This window comes from Neomonachus schauinslandi, chromosome 6, assembly GCF_002201575.2.
Source record: "Neomonachus schauinslandi chromosome 6, ASM220157v2, whole genome shotgun sequence".
Lineage (NCBI taxonomy): Eukaryota > Metazoa > Chordata > Mammalia > Carnivora > Phocidae > Neomonachus > Neomonachus schauinslandi.
The window spans coordinates 154,310,090-154,321,987 of record NC_058408.1 but is presented as its reverse complement, the minus strand read 5'-3'; the positions used below and the strand labels follow the sequence as shown (position 1 = coordinate 154,321,987).

The following is an 11,898-nucleotide window of genomic DNA, read 5'->3' as shown; positions in this document are numbered from 1 at the left end:
ACCCCCCCACGCACATATGCACACACCCCACTCACCCCCCACATGCAGACACAACCCCCACTCACACACATGCACAGACTCCATGCACACACACCCCACTCACACATGCACACACAAGTCTCCTGTAATCACACAGCCAGCCCTCGGTGTGTGTGTGTGGTACACCCATCTTGCAAAGGGTATACCTGGGCCCCTGGCCAGTGGAAGGCTCCCAGAACAGCCAGGTGCAGGCCACCTCAGGCGTTCAGAGTACATGGGAAGAGGCTGCTATCCTGGGAGGCCTGGGAGGCCCCTGCTCTCAGGGACTTCCCTTGTTCCCTGACAGCCCCCAGTGTTCCCTGCTGATACCTGACCATCAGTTCTGGGGTCACCACAGCCTCCAGCTTAAAGAAGGCCTCGGGGGCTCCCAAGTGTGTCATGGGTCTCCCAAAGGCAAAACTGGGTGGGGCCCCCCCCCACTGCCTGGGAAGGTAGTCTATACCCGGCCCTGAGCTGCTAGGCCCCGTGCCTGGGAGTGGGCCAGGCCACTGGGTCAAGGGAACCTGCCAGGAGGTCCTGTGCCTGCGTACCAGGTGAACACTAGAGGCCCATCCACGCAGGACATGTGGCCGTGCCGATGGGCAGGGTGGGGGTGTCCTGGGGGTGCCAGTGACCCTGGGTGTGAGGGGACTGGCCCTCCCTGCTGCAAGGTGAGCATGTACACCTTGCACATCAGTTAGGGTGTCTGATGAACCAACGTTGTGCTCATGCCCAGAAACAGTGGCTGCAGAAGTAATTCAATGAGCGTGCTGAGACCAACCTCCCTGGCGGTCCCTGGGGAGCTAGATGATTAATTGTGGGGTGTTTTCACCTGGCAAAGTGGCTGGGATCCAGGTATGTTTCTGAGGCTCCTGTGTGTGTTTAATTTTAGAAGCCCCCTGGGCTGTTAATTGTGCATGGCCACATTCCCCGGCTCACCTCCCAGCACCTGTCTGGGCGCACCTTAGACTCCAGGTGCAGGTCCAGCCAAGAGCTTGGCAAAGGAGACAAATGGCAGCTAACAGGCCACTTAAAGTTCTGATGAAAACATTTTTTAAATTAAAAGAAGTATAAACCCATCTCAGATGAGGGAAGGCAGAGACTTTCCTCACCTCGTTCACCTCCTGGGGGTCTGTTTCTTTTTTTCTGTCTCCCTTTTGCTTTCAAAAGGCATGAAGGGTCCAGGGGATCCCACAGGCCCACCTCCCCACTTGGGGCATGGGAGGCCGCACCTGGAGTAGAGGTATGCCATGAGCCCCAGAGGCGTGCCCGCCTGCAGGACGCGGGCCTTCCTCTGCTTGCCGCCACGCGGGTGCTTGCTGACGTTGTAGAAGATGAGGGACGAGGACTCATCCAGGGGGCTGAAATCCAGCGTGTCGCAGTGGGCCGCGGAGATGTTCACGATCACGGGCAGGGCGCAGGGCTCCAGGCCCCACCGCTCCGCGTACATGACCTGTGTGTGCAGGGAAGCGGGCTGCCTCCGTCTGGTTGGCCTGCTGCCCCCGGGTGCTGGCAGGACCGGGCGCTGGGTCACCCTGCTACTGACGGCGGGGGGGGGGCGGGGGGGGGGGGGGCGGTTAGGGATTCGGGCCGACTTGCCTGCAGGTACTTCTTGACCAGTCCCAGGAACTGCACTTTGCACTTCATTTCTTCCAGCTGCCCTCTCAGTTTGGACAACATGGTCTTCACCTCGGAGCCTGGGGGCGGGCAGAGTTGGCACAAGGCGGGCCCCAGCCCCCCGGAGCGCCTCTGCCCGGCCCCGAGCTACCTTTACTGCGCTTCTCCTTCTGCAGGAGCTTCTGGTAGAACTTCACCGTCTTCCGGTAGTTCCTCTTCTCTATCAGGAGCTGCTGCTCTAGCTCCTGCCACGAGACAGCCCGTGAGCCCCGCCTGCGCCCGCCCCGCGCGCCCCGCGCTTGCCGGCGTGGTCGCGGAAGGCGGCCTCCCCGCAGGGCCCGCGCAGAACCAGAGCGCGGGACACGTCCCACGCGGGGACACCAGGGTTCTCACGGGACCTCACAGGGACGCTGTCGTCATCCAGCCACAGAAACGGTCTGTGTGCGCCACGGGGGACGTGAATTCCGACGAGGGGACTAGGAAATGTCGCCGAAGTGGGGGTTGGAGGCTAGCAGGGGACCTCTCGACAGCACCACTCTCGGCGAATGGCAGACCCAGCAGGGACCCTGCAGGTGGACACACTACCCGGGATCGGCCAGGAAGGTTTCCTCCTGCCCCGGCAACAGCCCAGCCAATGAGAGACGCTCAGGGCCCAGCCAATGAGAGACGCCCAGGGCCCAGCCAATGGGAGACGCTCACGGCCCAGCCAATGAGAGACGCGCACGGCCCAGCCAATGAGAGACGCTCAGAGCCCAGCCAATGAGAGACGCGCACGGCCCAGCCAATGAGAGACGCTCAGAGCCCAGCCAATGAGAGATGCTCACGGCCCAGCCAATGAGAGATGCTCACGGCCCAGCCAATGAGAGACGCTCACGGCCCAGCCAATGCAGCCCCCAGTTTACTCCAATGGAGTTTTAGTTTACAACAGGCGCCCCAGCTCCGCCCTATGAAAGAGCCTCCTCTTTGTTCCCAGGTCTTGCCTGTGGTTTTTGCCCTAGTTTGCTTCTGTATGTTGCAATTCTCTGCTTTCCTGAATAAACCGTTTTTCTGGTAAAGTAACTGTTTTATTATGAAGGTCAACAGAACTGGGGGCAAAGATAGTATCTCGGTAAATTGGTATTTGCAAAGTAGATCCCATTGAGCCACTTAAAACAATGAGGGCAGAAAATCGTTGAGGCAGCTAGTGGCCTGTCCCGGCTTCTTGACCGTCCCCCACCCCAGGAAAGCCAGGCCCCCCGCACGAGGAGGGGGTTGGGGTGCAGGGGCCGCGGCTTGGGCCCCGCCCTGGCCCACCGAGGGGCTGCCCTTCCGGATAGGTGTCCAGGACCGCTTCTGCCTGGTTGGGGGGACGGGGAGCTGGCCCGCGCCTCTGGCCTCTCTGGTCCCCTCTGGCCCCCCAGCCCAGCCGAAGGCCCTAGCTGCCCCGTGAGGCCCCTGCAGGACCCCCCCGCGACCGCCGGGGCGCCGCGTCCCCGCACCTGGGCCCCCGAGGGTGGGGATCCCACCTGAGGCCCGGCCGCCCCCGAGGGACCCCCACGCGGAGTCCCTGCCCCAGACTCAGGCTGGCTAGCCCCCGTTCCCACCGGGCCCCTCGGCGGTGCTGCGCTGGGACAGCGGCCAGGACGCGTGGCCCCTGCTGCTCGCGGGCAGTCCAGAGAGCCGCGGTGTCATGGTCTGCGAGGGTGCCCAGCATCAGGGGCCCCAAACCCCTCCTGGAGAATGTGCATCTCCCAGGAGGGTCCACAAGCTTGCTTGGGGTGGGGGGAAGTTCCCCCAGCTCTGTCCTCCAGTGAGGTGGGTCTGGGTTCTTCTCTCACCCAGAGGGACCAGGAAACCCTCGAGGCTCGAGGGCAGGCTCAGGGCAGCCAGTGTTAGAAATGACCAGAACCCAGACATGGCTCCTCCCTTGAAGGAAGGAGCAGACAGATGCAGCCTGGCTTACTGCCCCCAACCCTGCAGGGTCCAGGGCTGAGGAGGGGTGTGAGTCTGGAGCGGTGAGGGCGCTGGAAGCCTGGTTGGTCCCTGGGAGGGGGCCTTGAGCTCCCACCGGTCTCCAGCTGGGGCTGTGAGGTTGCCTGTCCCTGGGGGAGGAGGATAGGTGTGGGGTGGGCACAGTGAGGGACCTGGCTAGGGCCAGGAACCAGAGGAAGAGGCAGAGGCCCAGGGATCTCTCAGACTCCCAGGGAAATAACTTCCTGTTAGTAGGGTTCAAGGTGGCCCCAGGGCCCTGAAATGGCCACACTGATGGGAGCCTTACTCTGAAAGCCAAATACACTCCGGTCTTCATTTGGGCACATCTAATCAGCTCAAACCCAAACAAGCTTTCCCTGGTCTCCTCTAACTACAACAAGGGACTTTGCTTTGTTGGTAGCACTTATTTCTGTACAATTTTGTGAAATTAAAAATGCAGGTGGTGTTTTTATTTAAATATTGGAATCTCTTCTATCTGACGGTTTTACTGAAAAGGTGGTTCATGTGGCTGTCTTCTTCTTCATGCTTCTGTTTAATTTATTTATTTTTTAAAGATGATATTTATTTGAGAGAGAATGAGAGAGAGAGAGAGCATGAGAGGGGGAAGGGTCAGAGGGAGAAGCAGACTCCCTGCTGAGCAGGGAGCCCGATGCGGGACTCAATCCTGGGACTCCAGGATCATGACCTGAGCCGAAGGCAGTTGCTTAACCAACTGAGCCACCCAGGCGCCCCTCATGCCTCTATTTTAACGGTGGGGTAGCAGATGGCCACGCCAGGTGGTAGGAACCTCCAAGCCTGGGGCAGCTGTGGGGCAGGGGCTGTGCCAGTGTTGGGGGACGTGGTGCAGACTGAACACAGAACCACCTTCCTCTCCCATGTCTCGGTTGTTGAATCGGGTCCCCCAAGGCCTCCAGGACCTTCTCCAGCTGGGCCACGTGCAAGCTGCAGGGGGCGGGGGGTGTCACACACTGGGACGGCAGGCAGTCTCCGTGGAAACAGGTGTGGAGAACGCTGATTTCGAGCACAGCGAGAGCCCCACATGAGGCAGACGTTTGGGGAGGAAGCCTGCTGAGCACAGCTCATGTTGCCCCAAAGCTGCTGAGACATCTTTTGGCTGGGACTGTGTGTGAGGAGAGTGAGGATCTGATGTCGCACACCCTGGCTCCAAATCTGCCTTCCCGGCTCGTCGGCCCGGGGACCCAGTCGCTGATCACCAGGGTGGGGGATAGAATGAGCACCCAGGGTGTGTGGAGCAGAACTGTATGCGCAGGACCTGCATGCGCCTCCGACATGGGAGCCACTGGCCGTGTGTGGCAGCTGTAGTATTAAAAGGACACGAGAATGTCCATTCCTCTGTCTCGTAGGCCACACCTCGAGTGCTCAGCCACACACGGCTGGTGGCTACCCGGGGGATGGCACAGATCTGGAATGAGTCATCACTGAGGACAGTCAGTGGGAGGGCGCAAACCCTGACCCCGCACAGCTGTGTTCACAGACGGACTCATCTCTGCCCTCGGGAGGTCTGGTTCAAGCGAGGCCAAGGGTCTCTGCAGTCCCAACCACGCATGCTTCTCTGTGATCCTCCCTCCCTCCCTTTTTTTCTTTAGATTTTATTTATTTATTTGAGAGAGAGAGCACCGAGAGAGGGAGAAGCAGACTCCCCCCTGAGCAGAGAGCTGGACATGGGGCTCCATCCCAGGACCCTGAGATCATGACCTGAGCCAAAGGCAGCCGCCTAATCGACGGAGCCACCAGGCGCCCCTAATCCTGGCTCTCTGAAGACGCCACGACCCTGGCTGACATCCCCCAAAGCCTGAAGAGGGGAAGGACGGCCCCGAGCCCTGCGTTCCTGGGCTCTCCTTTTGTGCAGCTCAGGACCGCCATGGGGAGGGCACTGTCTGAGGCCACCCTGCACAAGGCTCTGTCCAGCCCCCTTGCCCTGTCACACACTGTCCAGATGCTGATCCAGACCCCTTCCCCCAGAGAGGGCCCATGGGACACACCTGCTTCCCACTGGAAAGGGGGGCTCACACAGACTCCAGGACTGTTTCGACTGATTTTAAAACTAAATCTATGTGAACTAAACTCCACACAAGACAGGATAATGGAGAAGACACACGCGAGCAGGGCTTCACCACAACCATACTTGGCAGAAGCACAGCAAACCCGACCACAGCTGACTCGGACTGGCGAGGTCTAAATAAAATACTTAGGATCATTTGCGTTGAGGTGCTTCCCCTGGCCTAACCCAACGAAGGACTTCCCCCACAGGATTATGAGAGAAGGAAGTGTGAACTATCTGATGCACAAGCACACACAGCCCTCTCCATGGACACGGGCCTGAAAGCTGGCCAGTACTGAGGACAAAGAGAACCACAGTCAGAAGGAAGCTGGAAAGCCAGAACTTAAAGAGAGAAGAGGGAGGAACCGAAATCAGCACCACTCACCTAAATACTGAAAGCAAAGCCTGTTTTAACAGCCAGTGAAGGGCAACAAAGCCCCTCGGGGCAGCTTCACAGCCCGGGGCACCTGGGCTGCCGCACGAGACGCGGGCACTCAGTCCGCACTCACAGCAGGTGCGCGGGGCACGTCGGCATGCGCTCGGTGACCCACAGAGGGAACCCGGTGCCCTCCAGCCGCTCTGCCCACCCCAGCGCCTGGGCCTGCCTCGCACTCGCTCGGTTTGGGTAGCGAATGTGGAAGCGTGACCAACAGTTGTTTTACACCTTTCCAGTTTGCCCGAAATGCAGCGGGTTCTCAAAGAGAAACACGAAACTACGGCGGCCTCCTCCAGCCGCTCCCCCCAACCGCCGCCCCCGCGCCCCATGCAGGCAAGGGCGCAGGACACTCACCTGTCTGCATTCCGGTTCCAGGAGAGACATCTTCCCCAGGTGAGCAGAAACAAAAGGGAAAACAGGGTCACTCCGAGTCGCTCCACATCATCCCTCAAACCACCTGCCTCCTCCTGACTGTGCCCCACCTGCAGAGTGACCGCAGGGTGACTGTGGGACCGAGCCTGTTTCAGAGATCGGAGGCCCAGGGCACCTCGTCCCAACCACACGGTCATGGTCCACATGAGGGCAGCCACTGGCCGCCGGCACTCTTCTGGTCTGAGCTGGCCTCTGAGCCCACTTTCAAGAACAATCTGAGTGTGGTGCAGGGGTGACCTGGGCTCACCAGTGGGTGCATCTCCCTGCAAGGGGCCGCCACCCTGAGGACAGCACAGGACTGAGGAAAGGGCCCCGTCAGCCGACAGCAGGCTCTCGCACACAAAAGAGCCACCCTCTGCGGTGCTGAACACAGGGGCTGGCAACAGGGCAGTCCGTCCATAGCCGTCCATCATAAAGACGTGACTATAGTCAGCAGGCGCGACCTGTGATGTCAGAGGATGACCTACGACATTGGAGGACACACCTGGACTCTTACCATCCCCCCTTCCCCACAACTCTCGGATTAAGCTGTTGGGGAAGTCGCTGTGGACACAGTGAGCTGCCTCTGAAAGGGACACGTCCTCTGTTATGGGGCGTGGGCGCCCTCAGCCTCCCCGTTCCCAGGTCAGCGGGGCTCCTGTCTCCTGGTCCAGCTGGAGGTTAGAGTCACAGGACGCTGGTGGGGCCGTGTGCACGGATTGAGGGCAAAGGAAACTCCGCGGGATGCTGCCTCCGTCTCTTCTCTCTTCACTAGGATTCAACTAGAATGACATCTGTAAGCACCGGTTCAAGTTCCCAAGGCCAAGGGTCATCCTCTCCTTTTTTTTGCTTTCAACTATTTTTCTAAAAGATTTATTTATTTGAGAGAGAGAACATGCGCGCACAGTGGGGAGCAGCAGAGGGAGAGAGAGTCCCAAGCAGATTCCCTGCTGAGCGCGGAGCCCGATGTGGGGCTCGGTCTCATGACCCTGAGATCACGACCTGAGCTAAAACCGAGAGTCGGACGATTAACTGATGGTGCCACCCAGGTGCCCCGCTCTCAACTAGTTTTTAAATTTTTATTTTGAAAATTTTTTTGTGACAAAATACACATAACATAAAATTTACCATTTTAACCATTTTTCATCATGCTTGGCATGAAGCACATTCATCCCGTTGTACAACCATCCCCACCCTCCATGTCCATCTTACAAGAGGGAAGCTCTGTCCCGATCAAGCCCCCATCCCCTCCCCCCGCACGGTCTCTGTGAACGCGGTGACTCCAGGGACCTCATGAAGCTGGGGCACAGAGTACTGATCCTTCCATGTCTGGCTTTTACTCAGCATCAGGCCCTCGGGGCTCCTCCATGACGTGTCAGGGACCAGCCTGTCCCACTGTGTGCGTACTCTCCATCTCCATCCATCCATCCGTTGATGGGCACTTGGGCTGCTGTGAACCAGCTCTCGGAGGCCCTCCTCCCAGCTCTTTGGGGTGGACACCTGGAGGTGGACTTACTGACTTACGTGGTAAATCTAGGTTTAATTTTTGGAGGAAACTCCAGAGTGGCTGCACCATTTTACATTCCCACCAGCCATGCATGAGGGCTCCAGTTTCTCCACATCTCACCAACATGATATTTTCTCTTTCTTTTTTAAATTTTGGTAAGAGCCATCCTACTGTGTGTGAGGTGGGGTCTCACTGTGGTTTTGATTTGCTTTTCCCTAATGACCAGGGATGTTGAGCATCTTTTCATGAGCTTTTGGCTATTTGTGTATCTTCTTTGGAGAGACGTCTATGTAAGTCCATCACTCCTTGTTCAGCTGGGTTCTTGGGCTGTTGCTGTTGTGTTCCCTATACATTCTGGAGATTAAACCTTTCTCAGATATAGGATTTGCAAATGTTTTCTGCCATTCTGTTGGTTGTCTTTCCCCTCTGTTGACGGCGTCCTTTGACGCACAAAAGGTCTGTGTTTTGATCGAGTACAATTTTTTTCTTTTTTTAAAAAGATTTTATTTATTTATTTGACAGAGAGACAGCGAGAGACGGAACACAAGCAGGGGGAGTGGGAGAGGGAGAAGCAGGCTTCCCGTGGAGCAGGGAGCCCGATGAGGGACTCGATCCCAGGACCCTGGGATCATGGCCTGAGCTGAAGGCAGACGCTTAATGACTGAGCCACCCAGGTGCCCTGAGTACAATTTTTCTATTTTTACTTTTGTTGGCTGTGCTTTTGGTGTTATATCCAAGAAATCATTTCCACGTCCAGGGTTGTGAAGCTTCTCCCATTTTCTTCTACGAGTTTTATCATTTTAGCTCTAACGTTTAGGTCTCTGATAATTCAGTTAATTTCTGGAAGTGGAGTACGGTACAGGACTGACTTTATCCTTTCACAGGTGGACACCCTGTCTTCCCAGCACCGTGTGCTGTGAAGACTGTCCTTGGCCCACTTGCCGGTCAGATGGTTTGTCAACAATCATCTCACTACGGGCTTATTTCTGGGCTCTCCTGTCTGTCCTGCTGTTCTGTATGTCTGTCCTCATGCCAGGACCGCATGTTGACAGCGGCAGCTCTGTAGCAAGTTTTGGAATCAGAAGTGTGAGTCGTCCACTTCCGTTCTTCTTCTTCATGATTGTTTGGCTAGTTGAGGTCCCTTGAGATTCTGTATGAATTTGAGGATGAGTTTTTCTACTTCGTCGAAAACCATCACTGGGCCAACGCTCTTTCTAGCTCAAGGATCTGTATGAGTGTGGACGTGCGGATGTTTCACATTCTGAGTTAGAACACTGTTTTGTGTTATTTCTTTTGCTTCTCAAACTGCTCTGGCTCTGGCTGCCGGGGGCCCTTCAGCTGGTTCCTCTGAACTTCGACGTGCCCCCATCATGGGTTCTTTTTTTTTTTTTAAGATTTTATTTATTTGAGAGAGAGAATGAGATAGAGAGAGCATGAGAGGGGGGAGGGTCAGAGGGAGAAGCAGACTCCCTGCCGAGCAGGGAGCCCGATGCGGGACTCGATCCCGGGACTCCAGGATCATGACCTGAGCCGAAGGCAGTCGCTCAACCAACTGAGCCACCCAGGCGCCCCCATCATGGGTTCTTAATCATTTCCTCACTTTCTGGCCCAAGATGGCTCTGGCTTGCTGTCACCGGTCTTGCCCCAGTCCCAGGGTCCATGATTTCTTCCAGGAGCCCTGGTCCCTTTGACTGGAGGATGGCCCTGGAACCAGGACCCTGGCACGGGCCGTCTCTGCTTCCAGGCCCTCAGCCTACACAACTAGGAAACGTGCGGTGCGATTTCAGGGAAGCGTTTTAGTTCCCCACCACCCCCTCGGAAACCGCGTCACGGCACTCACTGTCCACGGGCCCTCTCAGTGACGAACGTTAGGATCCTCAGGACCCTCCAACGCCAGGACAGCCCAGGGTGTGGAGGACCTGTTCCACTCCTGCTTACGAGGCCCGTGCGTGTGGTGGGCTGTCATGAGCTGCGGCCCCATCGCTGGTCCCACGACAGGGAGTGTGATGTGGCTTTCTGCCTCTTGTGGGCTGTTCACTTTCCACTTCTGGGAGAGGCCATCGCAGGTAGAAAGCTGCTGGGGCGAAGACATCTAGCAACTCCGAGTAAGCTTCATCGTGTGCAAATACACGTTACAGAAAAGGAAGTGGGGGCGAGGTCCGCAGGCCCCTCCCGCCCCGCCGGAAGGAAGGAGCGGGTCAGGGGCTGGGAGCCCCGGACTCTGATGCAGCGGCGCGCAGCTGCCCTGTGGTCTGAGCTCTGTGCTCCCGGCCCTGACAGCCTACATGTGGGACCCCCTCCATGCCAGGGCCCCACCGGAGGCCCCTGCCAGGCCCCGAAGTCTGGTGCCCGTGATGGCACATGCAGGGGATCACAGCATGAAGCCCGGAGGGGCAGGGTGGGTCCACAGGGCACGGCCCCCTTCCTCACGTGTGCAGGCCGGGAGCAGGGCCCTGCTCTTTTTCCAGCTTGGGACTGAGCAGGGACACCAAGTTCAGGCAGTGGCAGGAGGTGAACAAGGGGGGGCCCCGGGGAAGGTTCAGATGGTGCTGTCAGGGCCGGGAGCGCTGCGTTCCTGTGCTGCTCCTTGGAGGCCAGAGGAAGTGAGTCGTGCGGGCAGGTAGAGGCACCAGGAGCAGGACGCTTAAGCACTGATGGGGTCTTTCCCGACTGCTGTCCTGGAGGGTCCGGAGGCCCAAGCGGGGGCTCCTGGTCACAGGGGAAGGCTGCAGCCCAGGTCAGAGCCGCTGGGTATGGGGCGCAGGGGCCCAGTGGCAGGGGCAGCGACTGTGGGTCCAGAGCTCTGTGGGGTGCCCCCACCCAGGGGCTGCCTGGCCTGGCCACCCTCAAGTTTCTGGGCTCCTCTTGCCCTGCTGACCAGGGAGAAGCGTAGGCTGCCCTAGCTGGAGGGACGCTGCCCACCAGGGAAGCCCAGGCCAGATGACCCCGGGGGCAAGGCATGAGGAACAGGAGGCTGCCTGGGAGGAGGGGGCTCCACCTGCCTGCCCCCCACCCCCGAGACACGGCCCGAGGCCAACAGTCACCTGGCGCTCATATGCCCAGCTAACAGAGAGAAAGGCCATGTCCTACCCGAAATGTGGAGGACACACGCAGATGAGCACAGTACTCCCATGGAGGGTGCCCAGACTGGCGCGGGGGTCACTGGTGGTGGGTGGGGGCCCAGACATGGGACGCAGGGAGGGGCTCTGGACGCACCCCCCACTGCCTGAGTGACTGGGAGCTCCTGTTGCGATGCGGGACTTGCCGCCCAGGGCGCCTCTGCGGCCACAGCACCCTCTTCCCCGACATGGCCAGCGGTGGGCAGCGGCCCGGGACTCACCGGGCTCTGGGCGTCCACGTCGGTGGCCCCGCCGGTTCTCTGCCTCACCAGCTCCTTCACGTAGCTGGAGACATCGGCGCCGAAGCAGTCCGCCTCGTAGAAGGCGCTGCACCAGCCGGGGCTGCAGCTCTGGAGCTCAGCCGGGCCTGAGTGCGCAGCCGGGGCCCCCTCCTTGGGCCTGGCCAGCCGGGCCACTGCCTCGGGCCCCGGGCCCCCTCCCTGCTGCCCGTGCTCTCCGGCCTCCTGCTGCTGTTCCTGCTCGCCTCTGACCGACTTCTGAGGCCGGAATCCCACCTCAAAGTTACCCTGTGAGAGCTCGTCCGCGTCCACATCGGACAGCGCCGGGGACGGGCAGGGGGCTCGGCTGACGCGCACGGTGGTCAGTTTCTCCTTCCCTGCACAGGGGAGGAGGATTCCACTCGGAACTCTAGTTCGTGTGGCAGAGTCCATCACTAATTGTTTATGGAGAGGCTGCTCATGCTGAGTCGGGGACGCAAGGCCTCTTGAGACGGCCGGGTGCCCCCCTGCTTCTCTAG

General features: G+C 58.9%; 1 protein-coding gene across 1 annotated transcript in view; it reads right to left on the bottom strand.

Moving 5' to 3' along the window:
• Positions 1 to 495: 495 nt before the first annotated feature.
• KNDC1 (kinase non-catalytic C-lobe domain containing 1) overlaps positions 496 to 11,898 on the bottom strand; it is a 42,765-nt gene continuing 31,362 nt past the window's right edge. The window contains 5 exon segments of the mRNA XM_044916233.1: positions 496 to 508; positions 1,251 to 1,471; positions 1,618 to 1,715; positions 1,787 to 1,880; positions 11,363 to 11,757. Of these exon segments, the coding sequence (XP_044772168.1) occupies positions 496 to 508; positions 1,251 to 1,471; positions 1,618 to 1,715; positions 1,787 to 1,880; positions 11,363 to 11,757 (821 nt within the window).